This window comes from Bos javanicus, chromosome X (genome assembly GCF_032452875.1).
Source record: "Bos javanicus breed banteng chromosome X, ARS-OSU_banteng_1.0, whole genome shotgun sequence".
Lineage (NCBI taxonomy): Eukaryota > Metazoa > Chordata > Mammalia > Artiodactyla > Bovidae > Bos > Bos javanicus.
The window spans coordinates 47,530,900-47,557,177 of NC_083897.1; the positions used below are offsets into that span (position 1 = coordinate 47,530,900).

Here is a 26,278-nt window from a genome sequence, read left to right on the forward strand (position 1 = left end):
TGATGGAACCACCATTCTTCCAAATATATAAGCTAGAAATTGTAGAGTTATCTTTAACTGTTTTTCTATCCTCCATGTCCAAATACTCCCTAATTTTTGTCTGGTCCCCTTTAAGCCTCTCCACTACACGATAATGAAATTGATCCATCTTAACAATTCCACTCCCCATTGTACATCTGAAGTCCAAGAGCCTTTAATCTGGGTGTTATTAATACTTCTCTACCCTCAGAGCCCATAGTCCCCTGCTTTTAATCAACACAGATTTACTTGTAGTCACACACATTTTTTTCCCATCTCTCTTCTCCCTTTCCTCACAGTGTCTCCTTTACTTGGGAGTATACTTTTGTTGTTGTTTAATCGCTAAATTGTGTCTAACTCTTTTGCAACCCCATGGGCCAGGCTCCTCTGTCCATGGGATTTCCCAGGCAAGAATACTGGAGTGGGTCGCCATTTCCTCCTACAGGGGATATTCCCGATCCAGAGATCAAACCTGTCTCTCCTGCATTGCAGGCAAATTCTTGACCACCAAGCCATGGGGGAAGCCTGGAGTATAATTTTTCTCTGGGCTAAGTCAGTCTGATTGTTTAAGAATCAGCTAGAACATCGCCTCTCTAGAAAGCCTTCCCAGAGATGCTTTCCCTAAGGCTCTGCTTTCTGTGCTCCTGAAGAGGATATCCGTAATCATAATATTCAGTATAACTGTATTCTTCTTATATGCTACCTTCATTTCTGTGAGAATATCTTGAGGAATAGCTCTGAGACTTTACATTTTGTATCAGGGGATATAATATAATTCAGGTTCTAAAACTGACTCACTGAGAACTGTGTAGCAGATTACAGAAGCTGCTCTAACACATCTCATCAGACTAATTTTTAAACTAAAAGGCCACAATCACTACCTAGTACCTGACTTGAAAAAAGAGGCTGGCTCATTTTTCTCTGATACTGTGACAGGCACGTTGTCAGTGTTCGAGAAAGGAATACCAAAGTAAATCTCAGGCCAGTTTTTGGACAGAAGGAAATATACCTGATGTGGGAGTAGACCCTGGTTATGAAGGCAAGGCTCCCTCTTTCCAGTAAATAGGTCTACTCAGGAAACCAAATTAAAGGTCAGCCAGTTGCCTGGTAAATCTGCTGTCCTAGGGGGAAAAAAATGAGTGGCTGGTTTTACTAGATGCATCATTCAAGCCAAGCTAGGATCTCTAGAAATAATCTCTTCCTTCCCCAGGGAACAAATCTGTCCAGACAACTGGAATCCTAAAGCAGAGAAGTAATAGAAAGCAGCCTGGCAACATTTTTCTACTCATGGGATGGCAATAAGATAAATAAATTGCTATAAAAGATTTTCATTGCTTCCCAAGGGCATAAAAAAATACCCCCATTCATGACGACTTGTGAAATAGATGAAAAGTCAGAACCTTGATAAATTTTGATTTCCTAACTAATCTTTATTAGTCTTTGTTTTTATAGGCTAATCGGAAAAAGACTTTTTAAACATCTGTTTGTATCTTATCCAAGGTCCCCAAAGTGACTAAAACATGTCACAGTCTCCACAATGAGGCTATCCAGACTTTTAAAAGTGTAATAGTATCATGATGCTGAAACCTTTGGAATGTGACTCTTATACTACCAAACATTAAAAATGTTTAAGTTTTTACTCTGTCAGGTACCATTCTGGTACTTCTGTGTTATTGCCTCATTTAGTTCTTGTAACTATCCTATTAGGTAGATCTTTAAATATTATTTTCATGTTCACAAAGAGGAAAATAAGTTTAGGAAAACATTGCTATTAAGCAGTGGAAAAGAGATTTGAACCCATATGGTCATACAGTGAGAACTTTGATACAAAATTATGAATAACCATTAGAGGTAGAAAGCACTTTTTGCTTGAGAATTCTTATTTTTTAGTTGGTTGGTTGATTTTTTTAAAAATTAATTTATTTTAATTGGAGGCTAATTATTTTACAGTATTGTAGTGGTTTTTGCCATACACTGACATGAATCAGCCATGAGTGTACATGTGTTCCCCATCCTGAACACCCCTCCTACCTCCCTCCCCATCCCGTCCCTCAGGGTCATCCCAGTGCACCGGCCCTGAGCACCCCGTCTCATGCATTGAACCTGGACTGGCGATCTATTTTACATATGGTAATATACATGTTTCAATGCTATTCTCTCAAATCATCCCACCTTGATTGATTCTTGTGTGTGTTTCACATCTATCAGAAGGTTAATATGGGTCAAGTGCTAGACTATCTCATTTAGTTTTGTTAACACCCTACAACGGATGTACTATTATTTGCAGATAAGGAAACATGAAGAATCATTTTTGCAAATACATGAATATAAGGGTGGCCCATTTCTTTAGCAAACCTGTGTCTAGTAACATTAATAAGTTCAAAGACTACAAATACCAGCTAGCTTTACTTTATCCCATCATCATTTGTTGGACTAGTACAAATGGTAATAAGAAAGAGTAAAGTAATGCTTTGTGCCAAGATTCACCTCTCCAAACCCACACCGCCTGCTTTAACCAGGAATAATAACCCAGGGTATGTATCTTTTTGAAAATGGGTCAGCATTGTCCACCATAGAAAGACAGACTGTTTTTAATTTATGGTTTATTGGTAACATGTTGCCACAAAGCAATTTTTAAGTCTCATTTGATTTTACCATTGAAGTCAAACTTTCCAGATGATGTCAACAAAGTTCAACATACCTCATCCTTCTGAATTATACATATCTTTTCGGAGAGGCAATATTTAGGTTCACGTCTTAAGACTAGAACTTTTAGAATTTAGAATCTAAGATACATGAAATCCTTTATAGGTGACAACAGTATATGAAGACAAATTTATCTCTGCCCTAAAACCAGCCTACTTGTAAGCCATTACTTCCTGACTAGGGAACATTCTATGGCCCTTTTTTAAGCAGGGCAGAAAATGATACCTGATTTGTCTTTTTTTTTTTTTCTTTTCATTATGGTGTACTTAGTGATGGTACATTCATGCAGATTACATATTGAATCCTAAACTGCTCTTTAAGTTGAAAACAGTATGTGCTTTTGCTCTGAAGGCTGAAATTTTTACGTCCTACCTAGGTTGCTTCCCTAATTTACCAAGTTAATCATGCTCAGTTCCAAAAATTCAGACGTGGAAAAATATAAAAAAGAAAACATGATCTCACCATTTAGAGATAGCCACTATTTTTATTCATATATAGCCTTCCAAATTCTTTATTATGAAATGAGACTATAATATGGACCTCTGTCAAGCACATATAGATCTATATGATAATTTAGAAATGGCTGCATTGTATCCTAGTGTATGTGGGTCTCATCCTTTATTTATCCAATCCTGTGATGAACAGGTAGGCTTTTTACAGTTTTCACTAGTAGAAACAATGTTGCAAAGAACATGGATGTGCAGCCATCCATATTTATACATCTGTCTGAGAATATGAGGACTGGCTTTATTCCAGTAGACTTAAATGTCAGGAAAGGTTCTTTCAGATTTCTTGTATGAGGAATAAGTTGCTAGTTAGTAGCCATTGTTTATCATCTAAAAGCTCAGCCTGCACTTGGGTTGTGCATAGATTGCCTTAGAAACTGCAACTACAAAGGCACCTCTGTCAGTTATGAATATGACATTGAGAAGCCATGTTTTAACTGTCCTAATTGCTCATATTTAAAACAATTGCTGACTGGCTTCTACCTTAAGGGACAGTTTATATTCTAAAACAATGGCGCTGGCAGCTGCTAAAGTGTCTGTGATATTAACCATACAGGTTGCCTTTGTCCGTACAACTGGTTAAGTAATTAAGCACAGGCTAGCATGGGGAACACTGCTAATGGGAAGCACCTGTTTATAGTCGCACACGTTGTAAGTTGTAGGTTAATATCTCCCCGCCTCAAAATCATAGCATGTGGGATAGTTCTGTGATCCTGTCGTTTGGGAAATGGAAGCATCATGCAGGGGAAAGTCTGCCATTTCTTCCTTACTACAGAAGCCACCGAGCTTACGTAACCCCAGAGAACCCGGGGCTACTGAAGCTGGGGAATTGGGCTGACTCCTCTCAAACTTCCATCATCAGCAAAAAGCAGGTAGCCCAGACCCACAAGATAGATTGCACATGTTAAAAACAAAAAGAGTATATATGTAGTCTTAGAGTGATTTAGAAACAAAAACAGATGACAAGTAAATATATTCTAGGTCAGCATATCAGCAACAAAGCTCAGGCAGATCACAAACAACTGCCACAGAAAATGACAGAGGATTGTCCATCATATGATCAAAGTTAGAGAAATGGCTGATGCCTAACATTCTTAGTCATAGGGATTTCTGTCACACGTGGAGTAGAAAGGCATGAGATGACAGGTGGTAGGAATGATTTGACCCTGTATCCACATTGTCATTTAACAGCTAGTTTATCTGCATCAACCCAAATGGTTGCACAAGTTCTCATCTTGCCAAGTACTCTTGGCCCAGGTCACTACAATCTATGTTTGCCTTGATCAGCTTTTCTGCTGCCACTCTTAATTGTGCTAGCTAGGCTTCAGCAGTAGACCCTAACCAGATGATGCCAGAGGACCTCATTTCTCCTGGGTAATTTTGTTGTGGGTTTTTTTTCTAGGTTGTCTGTTTGTTTTGAACAAACTGCTGTCTTTGTTTTGAACTGCTGTCTTCTCTGAAAATCATTCGGGAATTTTTTGGGTTTTAAAAATACCATTAAAATTAAAATCACATGTTTATGGAAACAGCTATCATCTGATTATGGAAACACTAGGAATCTGGTTGGTGCATTCCCCTTCATTATTTTCCTCCGTGTCCTAGAAAATAGTTGTTAAATATATGTAGAGTTCTGATTCTCCTTTTATATCTCCATTGCTTTACATGCCCCCAAATAGGAAAAATTTGATAATTAAAATAGCAACATAAGGAACTAGAGGTCACTTTCTCTAATCAAAAATTAATTGCAACATTTTTATTTCTTTTTGTTGAAAAACCCACCTATCTGCTAAGGGCTAATTGAGATGACGTTTTCCCTGATCCCCCAACTCCAGCACTCAAGGGATATGATTTTTCTCTTTGAACCTCCATTGCATGTACTGTTGTTGTTCAGTTGCTCAATCGTGTTGCCTGAGAAATCAGTGCTCACACTTCACTGGATGTAAGGTGTTGACTGAAGCCTAGGGCACTCTGACTCCTTACAGCTAGTAAGCAGTTCTCAGGTACATCCTGGCACTTCTAGTGTTCAGTTCAGTTGCTCAGGCATGTCCGACTCTTTGCAACCCCATGGACTACAGCACGCCAGGCCTCCCTGTCCATCACCAACTCCCGGAGTTTACTCAAACTCATGTCCATTGAGTCAGTGATGCCATCCAACCATCTCATCCTCTGTTGTCCCCTTCTCCTCCCGATTTCAATCTTTCCCAGCATCAGGGTCTTTTCCAATGAGTCAGTTCTTCGTATCAGGTGGCCAAAGGATTGGAGCTTCAGCCTCAGCATCAGACTCTAAGAGATGCTATAAGAGACATATAGTTAGTTTCATGTTAGAGTTGTTTATACATTTATCCTTTCCTTCCTAAAAACTTATAAAGGTGCCTTTTATGGTACTCTGCAGATATTTTATTCAGTAAAAATTTATGGGTGGATGAAAGGAAGGAAGAGAGGGAGGGAGGGAGGGTTTTCTTTCCTTTGCCTATATTATTAGCAAATAATATTCTCTGTGTATAAGCAGTATAGTAGAAGGTGAATTGCAGGAGCAGCTTTTGATTCATTGCTAATGATTAGATGATTAATCAACAGAGTTTTTGAAAAATCTCTGGATGTAATCCACTGTGGTAGACACTTGAGCAGATCTGTTAGTTTGTGTGAATTCTGTTAGTTTGCTCTTCAGTGTAAGTTTCACTTATATAATATACTTGGGAGCTTTCCCAACTATTTTCTAATATTATTCAGTTTTATTTTGTCACTCTTCTGTATTTTCCCGGTAGGCAGGCATTGTCATCAGACTTTCAACCTCATATAAAATTTGTCTTAGGCCCTGACTATATTTCCTAGTGAAGAAGGAAATGCATGGCTAATAAACAAAACCAAGAACATTTTTTAAAATTTTATTCATTAGCTTTAACATTGAGTCCAGACATAATTGGTAGCAAGTTCTGTGGCAGTTGAAATATTGAATATACTGACTTTATTTTTTTCTGTGCCATACTTTTCCAAAATCCCTTGAAATACTCAAGATATAAATTAGGTAAATACTAGTCATTTAAAATCCCAAGAGGTTAATTGTACATGTTATGAAAATACCATGTTTATGATAGATAAAAGTAAACACTGCATATTTTCTACATTTATAGCTTAATATGGATTGTTTTTAATGCCTTGAAGTAATATTATTATACTATGTGATTTTACTTTTATCACGTATTTCAATCTTCCTAAAGTTGCTATAATTGAGTTTGTTTGATAATATACCTTTATATTACTATGAGACTTGATAGTTTGCAAAATGTGAGGTTCATAATAGAGACAGAGAGTCGACTTACTACCTGGCAGGGAGGATAAGAAGAAAGTGAAATATAGAAAAGTGATTTAATCTCACTACTGCAGTTTTGTAAAATATAATTTGCTTTTCCCCTAGCACAGCAGAGTTTCATGCTGATAACAAGCTACTGAATTAATAAATCCATTGCAACTATTGAGACTTTTCCTTTAATAACATGACGAATGCTGAGCATTAAGAAAAGGAAAGGCATTCTTTGTACAGATATTACTTCTACCAGATCTACATCCCTAACCTTAGGAAAAATGCCATCATACACTGAGCAATATCAATGTGAAAATAATTTGTGCATCTCAATTAGAATACAGTATTTTCCACATAAAATCACCCTGTTTCCTGGAACACATTAGCTTATTTTCCAATTGGAAAGATATTTAGAGGTCTATTTTTTTATCATTACATGTGCTTAACTCCAATTACAGTTAATGGGAGTTGTGTGTCTATAGTCACAGTAGCCTCTGAACTACTTAACATTATTGCTTTCCATTACCATCCTCATTAGAATAACTTTCATCTCTTCTACTAAACTGAACTACCATGGTAATCTGGATTTCTGTTTTCTTTCCATGGATTGATTTGCATGTAACAAAGGATATAAATTACACAACATGGCCTGTTTCTAGTTTTGAAAACATTACAATGTCACTGAGATTAGAATAGGGTTAGAACTATTTAGAAGAAATAGTGAAGTTGCTCAGTCATGTCTGACTGTTTGCGACCACATGGACTGTAGCCCACCGGGCTCCTCCATCTGTGGGATTTTCCAGGCAAGAATAGTGGAGTGGCTTACCATTTCCTTCTCCAGGGTATCTTCCCAACCCAGGGATTAAACCTCCGTCTTCCGCACTGCAGGCAGGTTCTTTACTGTCTGAGCCACCAGGGAAGCCACTTAAGTAGAAGTAATTGATTGGCTTCTAGACTTGCATTTTGGAAGGGCGCCACATGTATACAATTCTGTTGGAATAAAATAATTTGATAAACTTTAACACCTATGGTATCTAGTAGACACTAAATTTGTAAAACATATTATAAAACATGAAAAAAATGTTTACAAAATAGAAGTACTATCAAGAACAAATCTATACATTTAATTCCAATTATTCAAAATTTTGATAAAGTAAAAGTAATGAAGACAAGTGCCTTATAAACTAAGTAGAATTGGTAATGCTATCTTCCTTAGTGCTGACCTGTACTATATTTCCAGGGGAAAAAATGATAAGAAGACAAGGAAAGGGGCTTGTTAAGTTTTTAAGAAAATGAAGAACCCGAGAAGAACTCTTAAAAACATCACTAGGAACTTCAGAGTCACTTGACTCATTGGCACTCAACAAATAGACATCTGCCTAGCCTTAGTAGGATAGGCTAGTTACTACGTATTGAGTTTGTTTGTCAAGCTGTATTGTTTTCAAGATGTTTTGTGATTATAGCATGATGTAGAGTTCTAAAATGTGCTCAAAAAATACGTTTGAAAGGAAAATATACATTACAGAGGATTATTTCCACCAGATATTAAAACATATTATGAGGCTAAAATAATAAAATCAGAAGTCACTGGCATAAAAATAGTTGGAAAAATACTTAAGTCGATGGAAAAGAAATGTACCCTAGTATAGGTAATTTGGTGGTGGCTCAGATGGGAAAGAATCCACCTGCAGTGGGGGAGACCTGAGTTCGATCCTTGGTTTGGGAAGATCCCCTGGAGGAGGGCATGGCAATCCACTCCAGTATTCTTGCTTGGAGAATCCCCATGGACAGAGGAGCCTGGCAGGCTACAGTCCATGGGGTCACAATGAGTCAGACATGACTGAGCGACTAAGCACAGCAGCACAGCATAGGTAATTTGACATAGGATAAAGAGATATATCATGAATCAGTTTAGAAATTCATGATTATTCAACAAATGGTGCTGGAACAACCGGCTTCCTCTTTGCAAGGAAAAAAGCAAGCAAGCAATGTGGAAGCTTACCTGACATTGTACAACAAAAATTCTAAATCATTTAAATAAATGTTTTTTAAAAAATCAAACCTTAAAGGACAATAAAAGATACAGTTGAATGTTTATCAAATGTCTCTGCCTAGAGAAAGACTTTCTCAGCTTAACAATAAAAGAATGGATCACAATGTAAAAGACTGACTGATTTCACTACATACAAATAATAAAAATGAAACCATATGTTCTTGAAAGCCAACAACATGAACCAAATAACAGGCAATCAACAAACTAAGGAAAATATTTCAGTTGGTTACTATCTATCTTTAAAATGTAGAGTTCAAAATAAAAACAAAGCAAAACTAAGACCCTAATAAATTATTGGGTAAGGGATATGATCAGCATTTAAAGGAAGAAATATAAATGGATAATAGCATTTGAAAATTTCTGCTTTGCTAGAATTTGAAGAAGGGCAAAAAGAGGCAATCATATGCTTTTCACATTAGCACATTGTCAAGAGATTAATGCCTAACAATGAGATAAGACAAATTAATTTACTTACTGCCAATTGGATTTAAATTAATACAACTATTCTGGAATATGATTTGGACTTAATTTTGCATACTTAACAATGCTACTTCTATACATGATGTGTATAAAATAAAATATAAACTATAAGGATGTTCATTGCAAGGCTTTTTATAATAGAAAAAAAATGGAAGCAGCCTAAATGTCCAACAGTAGAGAAATGGTTAACCAAATTGTGGCATATTTATATAGAAAGAAGAGTATGTAGCCATTAAAAATTTTATCTTCAGTATCATGTTTCAGAAGTTTAATGACATACAAAATTTCTATTATACAATAAAATGTTAAATGAAAAAAGTAGAACACCAAATTGCATATATAGTTTAAGCTCAACATGTTTTTTTAAAAGACACTATTCTGGTAAATGAAGAGAACGAATCTGGTCAATGAATGGAGAAACTGGCTGTCCACCAGGAGATTAAGCCCAAACCTAATTCAGGTGCCACCTTCCTTCCAGTTGTTTGTAGTGAGTGAGAAACTGTATCAAGTCAGGATCCTCAAAAACATAGGGGGAGAAAAAAGCAATAGTTTTGAAATCATGGTACAGAGGGGAAAAAAAGATGTAAATTCGTATGAGATGATTTCAGTATAACAGTCTAAAATAATCTTTCATCAGTATTTGGCATGTGAATAGCTACTTCAATAGACATTTCCTAAGGTGACCTAACCCTGGAGAAGGGAGCACAACCTACTCCAGTATTATTGTCTGGAGAATTCCATGGATAGAGAAGCCTGGTGGGGCTACAGTCCATGGGGTCATAAAGAGTCAGACACGACTGAGAGAATAACACATACACAAGGCAACCTAAAGTTTTCTTGGTTTTCTTAGCCTGAGCTGCACAAAACCCATCCTCTGTTTGCTTTTTTTTTTTTTTTTTTGCTGGAAACAATGCCTATCCATTGATGATAAATCTGCCACACCATCATTTTTGAAGAGTTTTGGAGAAAAGAAAGCTCACAATAAAGTGTAGAGGCTTTCTTTTACTTTGTTTTCTAGGCAGCTAATTAGCATTAAAATGGGATGTTTCGCCACACAATGTGACAATGTGCAGTGTATGCCTGGCACACTTATTTTATGTTACCCTATTGGGAGGGTATAGTTGCATTGTGTTTGAGTAAGTCATGTCAATACATCTAACATGTCTATGAAGCACCAGTTCTTCCATAGACAACAGGTGGATACCTAACCTGGGGGGGAATGAATAATGGACAAGTCTTTTTATCACAGGTTTTCAATCTCAAGTGGACCTGCTCATGCAATATACAACACACAGCCCTCTACCTTTGGCATACACTCACTGTGGTAGAGGAGTGATTAAACGTTTCTCGGTTACATACTACAAGCTTGAGTCCTTTGGTCTGTCTCACACCACATTTTTTTTTTTTTAAGACTTATGATAAGGTTATTCCTCAGTTATTTCACCTGACAAAGTTTTCAGTAGGAAGGAAATTAGCAGTGTAGATGTGGATATGGATCTGAAATTTTGTGACATTCAGGTATTTCATGAATGATGTGCTTTGTACATAGTTGTTTAATAAATGATTGCATGAATGAATTTTAGAGCAATACAATAACAGGTTTAATCTATTCACTCAGGACTCCATTGGGAAGGTTTTGAGATGAATGCCAAATCAATTTATGCTTAGAAAATCATAAAGCTTCTTACTTTTACAACAGTGGGGAAAGCCTTGACAGTGGTTTGAGCTGGTTAACCTGATATTCACAGTGTACAGAAGCATGTTTTAGCTGGGCCATGTATTTACATTTTCTTTTCTGTGACAGATTGGCATATTGTTTTGGATTTGGTCACCTCTCCTCCATGGACTGCACATTTTCATATAACTATGTCCCTCTCCTCAGTTTCATACTATGACTATGTTACTCTCTGTAGAAATAGAATCTTTTCACTTTCACATGGGGCATCAAGCCTTTGGTGACCAAAAAGAATCTGATAGGGTATGCATGCCCAACTCTGGTGGATTTAGAGGGTACATCTTGGGACTGACATCTCAGGTTCTATATAGCATTAATCTTTGTGTTTACAAACAATAGAATCCCTTAATGAATTCTTAGACCATGAGGATACATTAGATTCTCTAGGCTTGCTTATTCATATGTTACCTCGTACATTCAGAAAATGGAAACAGAGGAAGATTATGACAAATCATGTTCCCTCAGCCTCTAATATAATGTTTTCCTGTATCTCATTGCACATTATGCCCAACAAGTAAACACACATAGATTGATGCTTCCCCCCATCTTCCTTTCTTTGATTTCCAAAAATACAACAAGGCAAATTGGAAAGGGAAACCACTACTGATTAACAAAGCCCTCCCCATCACCGCAGGTAAATACATATTTTCTAAACTATTGACTGGAAGAGAGACTCCTATTTTTTTTTTCCATCTAAACAGTTCTAGTATTAGTAGTGTTGGGAGAATAAGATTGGGTTGAAAAGTGAATTTGGTTCAGTCTGGGTCTCCTGGAGTTCTCAAATCATATCACACAGGCACCTGCCTCCTTCACCTATGTTTCTAAATAGGAAATTCAGGCACTCTCACAATCACCTCTGACAGCAGTAATAACTAGCATTTGCTCTTTTCTCATAAATTTGATGCCAAGTATGTGTCTTGACCTCATCAGGATCAGAACACTATTACTCATTAGTATTTAGTTGTATTTTTAAAAATTCAATGATTCTTGGAACTTCCTTGGTGGTCCAGTGGCCAAGACTCCATGCTCCCAGTGCAGGAGACCCAGGTTCAATCCCTGGTCAGGGAAATAGGTCTCTGAAGATCCCATGCAGCCAAATAAATAAATAATTTTTTTAATAAATAAAAATTTGATGATTCTCAATCTTTGCCTCAAAGAAAACATGAATCTAGGTATGAAAATTTGCTACCATTAGATTGTAAGCTATTAGAATGTGAAAAGAGATGAATGTTTGTATTGATATATATTCATATTTTATATATATATATATATAACATTATCCTCTAAATTGCACTTCTGCGCTGATCCATACAAGTCTAGAGTATAAACATATATTTTGTACCTAGAATAGTTTTAACATAAACACAGAGAATTGTAAATAAATCACAGAAACCCAGATCAGTCATTGCTGCCATTATTTCTAGAGTCATTTTTTCATAAACAATGTTGGAGGTTGACATTTCAAAAATACAAGTAATGACCTTTACAGAATTGCTTCTACTTATAATTATCTCATAAACATAGGGACCAATTAAGTACCAAAAATATTTAAAGAGAGACAGAGACAGAGAAGGAAGGGAGAGAGGGAGATAAAGAGAAAGGAAGGGAAGAACTGTAGAATAATTCTCTTGTGTGTATGCCAAGAGCTGCATTTGGGCTGTGAACCAATGTTTATCCTGCCTTCCAAAAGCTTTAATGTCCTTTTCTCAGTTCATTTTGACTTGAAAGTTTATTTTCTCACATCAGATGCTACCAATAAAGCTTCAGTTTGATGTGAATCCTGACATCATTTACTTCTGCAAGGCTAGGTTTTTGCATGTGGTGCTTTTCTTGAATCCAGTGGGCAGTGAACGGTGGTATGGGGTACCAATAGCAGTCCTGGACTGAACGTGAATGCCAGTTGACCTTCGTGTGTGGGATTACCAAGGCACAAGCCTTTTTTCCAGCTGGGACAATCTTCTGTGAATGCCACCATCATTCTCATATCTGATAGCTTTAACACTGAGCACTTAAATGCTAGCAATTCAATGGTAACCATCATATTACAATCTCATTTGTAAATGTCTTCTAAAAAGTCCCAAACCAACCTGTATGTGAATCAGTGACATCTAAGTAATAAGCCCTTTATCTCAAAATGTTATCTTTACAATTTTAGTGGATTGTGATTGGTATCACAAATTAAATAATGGAATTTTTAATGGTATCTTTAAAAGGATACCCAAATAATCCATCACTCAGATATATCTCTGAATAGAAAAAATATCTCTTTCTTTCTCACTTCTCAGTGATAATAATGCATTATAAGGCACTTTAAGCGTATGGCTGTTTGGCTCAGTACACTGATCAGATCAGATCAGATCAGTCGCTCAGTCGTGTCAGACTCTTTTCGACCCCATGAATCGCAGCACGCCAGGCCTCCCTGTCCATCACCAACTCCCGGAGTTCACTCAGACTCACGTCCATCGAGTCAATGATGCCATCCAGCCATCTCATCCTCTGTCGTCCCCTTCTCTTCCTGCCCCCAATCACTCCCAGCATCAGAGTCTCTTCCAATGAGTCAACTCTTCGCATGAGGTGGCCAAAGTACTGGAGCTTCAGCTTTAGCATCATTCCCTCCAAAGAAATCCCAAAGCTGATCTCCTTCACAATGGACTGGTTGGATCTCCTTGCAGTCCAAGGGACTCTCAAGAGTCTTCTCCAACACCACAGTTCAAAACCATCAATTCTTCGGTGCTCAGCCTTCTTCACAGTCCAACTCTCACATCCATACATGACCGCAGGAAAAACCATAGCCTTGACTAGATGAACCTTTGTTGGCATAGTAATGTCTCTGCTTTTGAATATGCTATCTAGGTTGGTCATAACTTTCCTTCCAAGGAGTAAGCGTCTTTTAATTTCATGGCTGCAGTCACCATCTGTAGTGATTTTGAAGCCCAGAAAAATAAAGTCTGACACTGTTTCCACTGTTTCCCGATCTATTTCCCATGAAGTGGTGAGACCGGATGCCATGACCTTCGTTTTCTGAATGTTGAGCTTTAAGCCAACTTTTTCACTCTCCACTTTCACTTTTATCAAGAGGCTTTTGAGTTCCTCTTTCACTTTCTGCCATAAGGGTGGTGTCATCTGCATATCTGAGGTTATTGATATTTCTCCCGGCAATCTTGATTCCAGCTTGTGTTTCTTCCAGTCCAGCATTTCTCATGATGTACTCTGCATATAAGTTAAATAAGCAGGGTGACAATATACAGCCTTGACGAATTCCTTTTCCTATTTGGAACCAGTCTGTTGTTCCATGTCCAGTTCTAACTGTTGCTTCCTGACCTGCATATAAATTTCTCAAGAGGCAGATCAGGTGGTCTGGTATTCCCATCTGTTGAAGAATTTTCCACAGTTTATTATGATCCATACAGTCAAAGGCTTTGGCATAGTCAATAAAGCAGAAGTAGATGTTTTTCTGGAACTCTCTTGCTTTTTCTATGATCCAGCGGATGTTGGCAACTTGATCTCTGGTTCCTCTGCCTTTTCTAAAACCAGCTTGAACATCAGGAAGTTCACGGTTCACATATTGCTGAAGCCTGGCTTGGAGAATTTTAAGCATTACTTTACTAGCGTGTGAGATGAGTGCAATTGTGCGGTAGTTTGAGCATTCTTTGGCATTGCCTTTCTTTGGGATTGGAATGAAAACTGACCTTTTCCAGTCCTGTGGCCACTGCTGAGTTTTCCAAATTTGCTGGCATATTTAGTGCAGCACTTTCACAGTATCATCTTTCAGGATTTGGAGTAGCTCAACTGGAATTCCATCACCTCCACTAGCTTTGTTCATAGTGATGTTTTCTAAGGCCCACTTGACTTCACATTCCAGGATGTCTGGCTCTAGGTCAGTGATCACACCATCGTGATTATCTGGGTCGTGAAGGTCTTTTTTGTACAGTTCTTCTATGTATTCTTGCCATCTCTTCTTAATATCTTCTGCTTCTGTTAGGTCCATACCATTTCTGTCCTTTATCGAGCTCATCTTTTCCACTGTAGTGAGAAATAGATATAAGGGCCTAGATCTGATAGATAGAGTGCCTGATGAACTATGGAATGAGGTTCATGACATTGTACAGGAGACAGGGATCAAGACCATCCCATAGAAAAGAAATGCAAAAAAGCAAAATGGCTGTCTGGGGAGGCCTTACAAATAGCTGTGAAAAGAAGAGAAGCAAAAAGCAAAGGAGAAAAGGAAAGCTATAAACATCTGAATGCAGAGTTCCAAAGAATAGCAAGAAGAGATAAGAAAGCCTTCTTCAGCGATCAATGCAAAGAAATAGAGGAAAACAACAGAATGGGAAAGACTAGGGATCTCTTCAAGAAAATCAGAGATACCAAAGGAACATTTCATGCAAAGATGAGCTCGATAAAGGACAGTACACTCATACCATGGTATTAATGAGGCCAAGGTCATTGCGGCCAGTTATCTTTGCTCTATGTACTGACCACAGACTACCCGGAATCACTCAAGAAACACTGATGATGTGTTTCTCATCAAGAAACACAGATGAGAAAAGTTCCATGGCAAGACCTCAACATTTCTCACAGTCCATCCTCCCCATAGGAGAGGCAGGATATATTCCAGGGTGTCATCATCTTCTCTCTCAAATTGCCAACATCCAAAACAACAGAGTTCCAGAAAAACATCTACTTCTGTTTTATTGATTATGCCAAAGCCTTTGTGTGGATCACAACAAACTGTGGAAAATTCTTCAAGAGATGGGAATACCAGACCACCTGACCTGCCTCTTGACAAATCTGTAGGCAGATCAGGAAGCAACAGTTAGAACTGGACATGGAACAACAGACTGGTTCCAAATCCGGAAAGGAGTGCATCAAGGCTATATATTGTCACCCTGCTTATTTAACTCATATGCAGAGTGCATCATGAGAAATGCTGGGCTGGAAGAAGCACAAGCTGAAATCAAGATTGCCGGGAGAAATATCAATAACGTTAGATATGCAGGTGACACCACCCTTACGGCAGAAAGCAAAGAACTACAGAACCTCTTGATGAAAGTGAAAGAGGAAAGTGAAAAAGTTGGCTTAAAACTCAACATTCAGAAAACTAAGATCATGGCATCTGGTTCCATCACTTCATCACAAATAGATGGGGAAACAGTGAGAGACTTTATTTTTTGGGTTTTGGCTCCAAAATCACTGCAGATGGTAACTACAGCCATGAAATTAAAAGACGCTTGCTCCCTGGAAAGAAGCTATGACCAACCTAGACAGAATATTAAAAAGCAGAGACATCACTTTGCCAACAGAGGTCCATCTAGTCAAAGCTATGGTTTTTCCAGTGGTCATGTATGGATGTGAGAGTTGGACTATAAAGAAAGCTGAGCGCCGAAGAATTGATGCTTTTGAACTGTGGTGTTGGAGAAGACTCTTGCGAGTCCCTTGGACTGCAAGGAGATCCAACCTGTCCATCCTAAAGGAAATCAGTCCTGAATATTCATTGGAAGGACTGATGCTGAAGCTGAAACTCCAGTACTTTGGCCACCTGATGTGAAGAACTGACTCATTGGAAAGGACCCTGATGGTGGGAAAGATTGAAGGTGGGAGGTGAAGGGGATGACAGAGGATGAGTTAGTTGGATGGCATCAATGACTCAATGGACATGAGTTTGAGTATACTCCTGGAGTTAGGGTGATGGACAGGGAGGCCTGGAGTGCTGCAGTCCATGGGGTTGCAAAGAGTCAGACAAGACTGAAAGACTGAACTGAGACTGAGATCATCATCTTAGGGAGGAAATGAATAGGAGCTTGGGAGGCCCCAACATCTACCTCTGAATAAAGCAGCCTTGTCATTTAGGCATTAACTTTGCATTATAAGCCCCATCATACCATTGATTTGCTGTGTAACCTTCATCACTAAAGCAGAGATAATAGGATAGAATGAAATGGGTTTACCTCCCGGGGATGTTGTATGAATTAGCAAATTAACGAGTGTAAAGTGTTAGCATTTATGTAAGTGCTGGTGGTTGTGATTATTTCTAGGAACCTAGTCTCATTCTAAATAGAGAATCTAAGTATATTATGCTTCTGTCAGAAGGGGATTTTCACCCACATCAATTGCATTTAAGCTGAGCATAAAACAGAGGTGATAATAACATAGTAGTGATCACCACAATGCAGAGCTATAAACCTTTTTCCTATTAAAGCTAAAACTATTTTCAGCAACTTTCAATGCTTTTAAACTTTGCTTTCCAAGCTTTGTGCCAACAGTTCTCTCTACAGTGATTATTTTTCCTGTGATAGGTGAGGGGAATGGGACCTATTCATTATTCATTCCCATAATGACTATATAATGTATTGAATTTGTTTACATCACACAATCAAGCAAAGACTTGGTAGCTGATTTGATTGCCACATATTGCAATCATTGTAAAAAAAAAAAAAAAAAAACTCTTTTTCAGCTCTGCCCACACTGGTGTCCTCTAGAGGTAGCCAACATACAGGTTGAAAATTCTTGGGGAATTGAAGTGCTTTCCAACAAAAGGCACTGTACATAGATCCTTTCAATTTAACATCTTTACCAAGGAATTTTGTTGTCGCCTGCTATTTCCAAAGGGACTGTGCTTGAGAGAATTCTTCCACTGCTTTTATCACTCTGATTTCACTTACCAAGAAAAGTCATTTAATGCTATTTCAGACTCTTGAAGTCAGCCTGGGAGCTACAGCATGAACTCCTCAGATCTGAGCTTCATGTTACTTATTTACATATTCATTTGGATTAATTTTTTAGGACTGTTTGAAAACCTCTCTCAACCTGACATCATGCAATAGCTGAGATCTAAAGCTCACCATGTTTTTGGTTCTCTTTTCTCTTTGTCTTACAGACAACAGACGAGTACCTTTGGAAAGGTCACGGTCTCGCCACAATGGAGGTATCTCATCTAAGTGATTCCTGATGCCAAAGAATAAGAAAATATTTAAGTAAACAAAATCATACAGTTTGAGAAGAACAAAACCTACTCTCAAGGGATGGAGAGGAAATAAGTACATTTCTGCAAAGATCAAGCTAAGCTGGATGAAATAATGTGCATATATAAAGCTATTGTAAGACTCCTCCCACAGTTATACTAACACAAACACAATTGCCAGGATTTTAAAACATGCATTTCATTTTAGTGTGAAGATGTGTATTATTTGTTATTGTGTGTGACCTGACGGTGATGATGGAAAATGTAAGAAATTGAAGAGTTCTAAAGGCATTCAAAACCATTCAGTCTGTCAAAAATGTATAATGTTACTCAAATTTTGTCACACACCACCCTCCCAAAAAAAAAGGAAGAAAAGAGAAAAGAAAGAATTCATTAATGTCTACTGATTGCTGTTAAATAGAAAAGTAAAAGACCAGTGAAAAGTATGTGTGTTAATGGTTTGGAAAGGCACTGATATTGCACACTCTGTAAAAGAAGCCATCTTGGAATCTCAGAAAATGTACTACTTCATCCCCTTCAAGTTATTTAGAATCTAATCTCAAGTGAAAGTTGATGGATTCATCTGCTTTGGCTGAAATTAAACTTAACATTAATCTAGAGTTTCAGCATGATATTGCAGGCACTTATCATTGCTAAAAATAAACCAAAGTTTAACAGAAGTGGTTAGAGAAAGTAATTTAAACTTTATTTAAAGAGGTATTTTATAAGTATACACATATATCTACTTTATACAAATACTTTGTATGGCTATTTTTGAGAAAAACCTCACATTTTAATGTTTATGCTAGAGTTGAACCTGCAAATTCTGTTACCTTTATTTAGATTTTTAAAGGTAAATATTGATCCCTGTTCTCCATGGTTTCTTTCTTCTCTCTATTGCTTCTTACTCCCACGACCCCCTTGAAGGCAGGGAATAGAGTTCTAAGAGACCTGAGAGGAAAAAGATTTCTCTCTGCAGGAGGCAGCATAAAACTCTCTGATATGTCAGTTGTCTTATCTGCCTCTTTCCTCCCCCTTTCCCATTCTGCCGTGGTGATCTGAAGAAGAAAAATGATATACTTTATATATGTGTAGATATTTATAATCCTGCTACAATAATTCCACATCCCAGTGACTAACTGAACTTCTCAATCATCATCATACTTAACTTACCTTATTATATTAACAAATCATTTAAATGCTGCCAAAACAACTCTAGGAGGAAAAACCAGGCTCTACATTTTTCTTAAATAGATGAGAGAGGAAAAGTCATACTTAACTTGTCTATTACTTTTTAAAATGCATTGAAAGAATGTAGTATAACTTCTCTGGAGTATAATTTTAAGACTAATCCATGCAGATGATTATGATTATTGTGAAAGTTTTCTTATAGGTATATTTCTTATATAGAAAATCCTATTTCTACTTCCTCTAAAGCACATTATAGATATTCAGAAAGAACAAATGACTGGCTTGGCAAATCACTACCTGAGATAATGAAAACAAGTGACCAATAGCTCACAGTTTCTTTTATACAGATGTATAATCATTCAAACTGCTGCCTTTTCCTCCAGTTCATTCTTACTTAGGTCTTATCCTTTGCAAAGCTCTGAAGATGCTACAATAGAGAAATCAAAAACAGTAATAGAATCTGAGATTTTACAATTTTATCCTGTCTTAAGACACACACATATGCACACACACAAAGAAGTTTAAGGGATATATCAATTTCACATGCTGTTTTGTAACAGTAACAACAACAAACACTTAGGTTCTACTAATTTATGTAAATACTTAACATATTTTTAACTTCACAAAGTCTTTTCTGAAATCTTCATTGTATGGCTTCTTTGAGTCTTTTGATAGTTTTTCAGACTGTAGGAAAATGATATTTTGAAACATTCACCCTGACTAATATTTTGGGACATTTCCCATGCTATATTATCAAGCTAGTCAAGGTAGAAATACTGTTGCATATCACCTTTTCCAGATGTGAACTTGCCTTATTTTTTAGTTTGTGGGGGAAAAAAAGTACAGTTATTGATAAATTATATATTTGTATTTAGAGTAATCCTACACACTTTTCACAAACATTGAGACCTTTCAGGGTCTTTCATGAAGTTCTGATAACTCAATTAAAGGGTTTGCTTCCCAGATTTATAATGATCCTGCCCTAGCCATTTGTAGTTTGTTTTGGGTTGAAAATTATCACCAGAAAAAAATGCATAATGACATTTTTAGTACAGAGTGTATAGAGCCAAATTATACTAAATCTTTTATTTGGTTTATTACTGCCATAATTGAGAAGCACCTTCCCTGGTGGCTAAGATGATAAAGAATCTGCCTGCAGTGCAAGAGACCTGGGTTCCATCTCTGGGTCAGAAAGATCTCCTGGAGAAGGGAATGGCTATGCATTCCAGTAATCTTGCCTGGAGAATTCCATGGACAGAGGAGTCTGGTGGGCTACAGTCCATGGGGTTGAGAGCAAAACCACTCTTTGAGCTTCCCAGGTGGCTCTGATGGTAAAGAATCCACCTGCAGTACAGGAGACCTGGGTTCAATTTCTCCTGCTGCCCTGGAGAAGGCAATGGCTTCCCACTCCAGTGTTCTTGCCTGGAAAATCCCATGGACATAGGAGCCTGGTGGGCTACAGTCCATGGGGGTTGCAAAGAGTCAGACATGACTGAGCGACTAAGCACATACACACACAATTTATACAGATTTTCTTCAGTGTTTTTTAATAGTGCAAAACCCTTTAAAATGTTTACTAGTTGTATTAGATTCCTTTGGCTGCTGTAATAAATTACCACAAACTAGGTGACCTAACATATCAAAAATTTATTCTCTCATGGTTGTTGTGGCCAGATGTCCAAAATCCAGGGCCATGCTCCCTCCAGAGGCTCTAGAGGAAAATTTTCCCTTGTCTCTTCCAACTTTGGGTGGCTATTGGCATTCCTTGGGTTATGGCCACATCTCTCTGTCTGCTCTGTCTTCACAGTACCTTCTGATCTGTGTACTTAATCTCCCTATGGCTCTCTTATAAGGACACTTTTGTTGTAATTTCAAGCCCACTGAGATAATCCAGGATAATTTCATATGAAGAGCCTAAATTTAATTCCAAATAAGGTAACCTTCAAAGGTTCTGGGGATTAAAATATGGACATATCTTTTTGGAGGTGACCTTTAGCCCACTACAGTCTGCCTTCTGGACCCCCAAATTTATGTCTGTCCCCTGTGCAAAATATATTCACCCTACCCTAATATTCCCCAAAGTCTCAAACCTAAAGTTTAAACTCTTATCCAAACATCATCATTTCAAAAGTCCCAAATCTCATCTAGATCATCTAAATCAGCAACAGGTCAGAACCCTAGGGCAAAATTCCTTTGCATCTGTGAATCAGTGAAACATGACCTCAACAAGGCTCCTGCTTCCAAAATGCAGCAATAGGATAGGCATGTGATAATAGTTATAGACATTCCTATTCCAAAAGGAAAAAAATGGAACAAACATAGAAATGAGTTCCTTGTCCTGATGAGTTTCAGAATTTGGCCCAGCAGACTCCCTTTCCCTGGTGGCTCAGATGGTAAATGCAGGACACCTGGGTTGGAAAGGTTGCTCCCTAGTTGGGAAGATCTTCTGGAGGAGGGCATGGCAACCCACTCCAGTATTCTTGCCTGGAGAATCCCATGGACAGAGGAGCCTGCAGGGCTACAGTTCATGGGGTCGCCAAGAGTGAGACACGACTGAGCAACTAAGCACAGCACAGGACACAGGTCTGAGCACCATGTCTTGTGACCTCAGCCAAGTGCCTGAGCTTCAGTTCTGTTCTCAGAATCCCCTTAGGTTTCAAGGCTTGACAATAATCCTCCTTGTCTCAGGGTTGCACCCTTTAGGTCTGCAGCTCTGCCCTAGAGTTGATCTTTTCTATCAAAGGGTAGTATCTGTTACAGCTTAATCAGCCTGTTTCTTGCCTGTAAAGTTTTGGTCGTCTGACAGCCTTCTCTCATTTTGTCCTGTCTCTGTCCCTTTCAGACCAAGATGGAACTGTTTCTACTGGTATAACTTTTTAAAAAAACTTTGGGGCTCCTTATGAATATCATATTGATTTAATAGAGAGGCAAGAGAGTCCTCACAGATCTTTGCCAGATAATGCCACCTCTATTCCTGGCTTTTATCCAGATGAATGAGTGGATCAGTGAGTCAATGCCTAATCTCTACAGCACCAGCCAAAGGTTGCCTAGTCTTGGCTTTATCTCCAGAGCCCGCTATCCTAACAGTGAATCTCTTCATTTTAGCATCTTTTGCAATCTGAATAGGTAAAGAATTTCCTGAATTATCAAGTGCTGGTTCCTTTCTGCTCACCAGTTCTTTCTTCAATTTATCCCTTTCTCTTATATTTTACTATAAGCTCAAGAAAAATCTAGACCATACCTCCCATGCTTTGCTCTCACATTTCCTCAGCTAAATACCCAAATTTGTCACTTACAGATCTACTTTCCACAAGACGGTTGGAGACAATCTGGATAAGCTTTTTTTCCAGTATATAATAAAGATCACCTTTCCTCTAGTTTTCAATAAAATGTTCTTCAGCTCCTTCTGAGCCCTCATGAGAAGCACCTTTAACATTCACATTCTTCCCAACAGTCTGTTTAAAGCAACCTATGCTTTTTCTATCATATACATCAATATTCTTCCCACCTCTACACATGACGTAATTCCAAAGCCACTTCTACATTTTTAAGTATTTGTTATAGCAGTCCCTGACTTCCTGGTACCCAAATCTGTATTTTGTTGCTGTGGTTGCTGTAACAGAGTATTCCAAATGTGATCACTTAAAACAAGGCATTTATTCTCTTACTGTTTGGGAGGCCAGAAGTCCTAAACTGAGGTCTTGGCAAGGGCTGTACTCCCTCTGGAGCTTCTAGGAGAAACCTTCCTTGCTTCTCTCAGTTTGTGACTGTCATCATTCCTTGACTTGTGACCAAGCCTCTCTCTCCTCTATCTTCATATCACCTTTCCCTCTGTATATCTAATCTACCTCTACCACTTTCTTACAAAGATACTTGTGAAGGCATTTAAGGCCCATCAGCTTATACATAATCTCCTCATCTCAAGATCCTTCACTTAATTACATCTGTGAAGACGCTTTTCCCAAATAAGTTAACATCAAAGGTTCTAAGAATTGGGACGTGGACGTATCTTTGGGGAGTCACCATTCAGCTCACAACACTAGTTAGTGCACATAAATGTACTTTTCACTTTTTAAAATGCATCCTTGGTGCTCAAGTCCAATTCAGTGTTGTCTCTAAAAGCCATTGTATGCACAGGCTACTGCATGCTTTGATGTTAAATGGCTGAACAGTCTATTCTAAAATTCAGTTGATACTTTTCTTACTACAGCAAATTAGCTTGAAAAAATAATTAGTTCCAACTATGAGCTCTGGTGTATCTTTTCTGCCCCTTTTATGGAGTCTTTGACCAAATATTTTCTATGATTAATAATGTAGGTATAAAGCTACCTCTGATACAGAAGTGTTCTTTATAAGTTTATTTTAGATATCGTGAATCCCTTAACTGAAAGGAGAGGTGACAGGAAAGCCTATTTGAATGGATGCTGAGGGAGATTGTGCCCATACCAAGACAGTCAGTAGAAGTATTTCAGTAGCAGAACAATGGATTCATGTTCTCATTTTGCCTCACAATAAATGCCTGTCTCTTTGCAGGACCAAGAATGACTTGCAATCTATCTGTAATGCATACTTACTTATTCAATAAAGCTAAGATTACACAAATGTTTTACTGCCTATGATAATTAATATCAAGGATGGGTGAAAAGGTACCAACTGAAGTATAAAGGCAGGATGTAAGAATACTCCAGAAGGAGAAGCTTCAACTTAACAAAAGTACCAAAGTATTTCTATATGGACCTGGTCAGGTAGAAATCATGGGATATATTCAAAGACACACATACCTGTGGGAATCATAAAATTTTCTCTAAGTATTCTTGAGCACTTCTTGTCAGAGTAGTGGAGAGATGTTTGCACACCTTAAAAGTGCAGAAAAGTCAGAAGGGTGATTTACATCCTCCAGAGAAACTGTTTCTACAGAGGAGGGTTTTTAACCTTTATTATACAATGAAAGTAAATGGGCTTCAAATGCTCAGAGGGGTAAAAATCTGGAATTAGAAATAAAGGATTGTAGATAATTATTCTCTGGAGGGCTTTCAAAAGGATCTCTCATCATAGGTGGGCTGACTTGAAGATGAATGGTTGGACAAGGTAATAACCAGGTCTGTAAATGATATGGTCCAAAGTACCTGGCAAGACCATTGTTTCCCTTGGAATGGTTTCCTCCAGGACTCAAAGATATTAGTTTTTTCTCCCGCATTGACCCAAGTAGGCAAACTCCTTTGCAGGGAGTCTGAAAACCTGAGTATCCACAACTAGGGGAATTTGAGCTCAAAGCAAAATGGAAATCTGGAAATTGATATATATGCAATGCATGTAACACGGTACATAATTTTGATTTATAGTAAAAAGAAAGCAAAAGCCAAAGAGCCCATTTACAGACTGAATTTATTTAGATGTCTAGAGTCCCAATAGCCACAAATAAAATATTATTATCGTTAGTATCCATTTCAGGAAAAAACAACTTACAAATTCATGAAATGTACAAATTATGACTTTGTTCCTAGTTCTTGGAGATTACCCAGAATTCAGACTTTAGCCATGATGCCCTTATATCTTGTCTAATAGAAGTTCAGCCAGTATTCTTACCTATATTTTGGCTTAGGTGCAAACAATATTTTTACCTTTTGATGTATATGAGTAAAGCACAAGAGCTCTTATCATATTATTAGAAATATTAATAATAAATCTTCAACTTCTCTACTTCGCTAAAGGCTCCAGTGTGGCTATTCTAATCATCGAGTGCCCATTCAATGGACACTGCTTTTCCGGACACAATTATGAGTTAAACCCACAGCTCTGCCTTCAGGGATCTCACAGTCTAATGGGAGATGGGACATTACAAAAACAACTGGAATTCAAGATGGAAAAAAAGCGATCAGTGTCATAAGAGTGGTACAGATAAGGCCTAGGGAAGTTCAGAAAAAAACAATGTTATAGAGAGATGAGATGAGGTGGGTATTGAGGTGGAAAGCAGGTATCGGCATAGACTTTTGGGCACTGGTGGCATTTGAAATGAAATTTAAAAGGTAAGATTTGGACATGTCAACTTTTTATTCATTCAGTCAAAATTTAATGAGCACCTCCTGTGTGCAAACCACAGTGCTAGGCTCTGAGACCATAACAGTGAACTGGACAGATACAGGCCCTATCTATTCTCATGTGTATGAGCAAAGCACAAGAGCTCTTATCATATTATTAGAAATATTAAAAATAAACCTTCAACTTCTCTACTTCGCTAAAGGAACTTAATTTTTTTTTTTTTTTTTTGTGAGGAAGGAGAGAAGGCTTGAGCAGATGTGCAAATGTAAAGAATGTGAAACAATTCAGGTTGGATAGAGCGTAAGGTCCATGAAAGGCAGCAGTGGTTGTGTGATTTGTGCTTGATTTTATAAATGTCAGGAAATACTGAGAGATTGGGAAGATTCCCCTGGAGAAGGGAATGGTAACCCACTCCAGTATTCTTGCTTGGAGAATTCCATGAACAGAGAAGCCTGGCAGGCTACAGTCCATGGGGTCGCTGAGAGTTAGACACAACTGAGCAACTAACGCTTCACTTCTTTGAGGAAAGAAAGAACATGGAGCACTTCAGGAAGATGGTACTGGAAGCTGTGTGTAAGACAGCAGGAAGAGGTCACATAAGCCCAACTTTGTTGAAGGCAATTGGAAAAACACTTTTTGCAATAATACTTTTGATAATTAATGAGGGCTTGCATTAGGATAGCATCAATGGGACAGACCCAAGTAGCATCTCAATAACTGGCAATCAATTAAATGTTGAGGGTATGAGGAAAAGAAATATCAAATCTGACACCAAGATTTCAGGCCCGAGTGACTGATGGGCTACTTTCAAGAACAACAAAAATTGAACACAAGAAGAAAAGCTCATCTTTGCAGTGATACCATGGATATGCACAGCTACAGCTCTGACACTTGAAATGACCCCATTATTGGTGGTGTTGAATGGCTCATACAAACCTCACATACAAGTAGCATCAAGTCATGAAGACATAGAGCAGAAAGGAAAAAAACAGTTCCACACAAGGACATATTTAGTGACCTTATAATAAGGGCCAGGGTAAGCTCTCTAGGCTATGTTCTTTTCTTTCCTTCTTTTCCCCTTTCTTTTCCCCTTTTCCAACCCCTTCTCTTTTCTTCTCAATAATACTGAAAGTAAAAACACTGAATGACTGTTCAAAGAAAGGAAAAACTGACAAAAATCGAGTGAATATTAAAATATCCTGATTCAGCTTTGGTCTCTTACAGGAAAGAAAGGCATTTGAATGAAGTATAATTTATGGGAAAAGCTTTAATTAGTTCATAGCTAGGA

At 37.9% G+C, this 26,278-nt stretch overlaps 1 protein-coding gene across 3 annotated transcripts in view; it reads left to right on the plus strand.

Annotated features, from left to right (window-relative positions):
• Nucleotides 1-23,553, plus strand: part of DIAPH2 (diaphanous related formin 2) — a 941,635-nt gene extending 918,082 nt beyond the window's left edge. For all 3 annotated transcript variants that reach the window (XM_061409121.1, XM_061409122.1, XM_061409123.1), the window contains one exon: nucleotides 17,677-23,553. In XM_061409121.1, the coding sequence (XP_061265105.1) occupies nucleotides 17,677-17,741 (65 nt within the window). In that variant the 3' untranslated portion in view covers nucleotides 17,742-23,553. The remainder of the gene's footprint in view (nucleotides 1-17,676) is intronic.
• The last annotated feature ends 2,725 nt before the right edge of the window (nucleotides 23,554-26,278 follow it).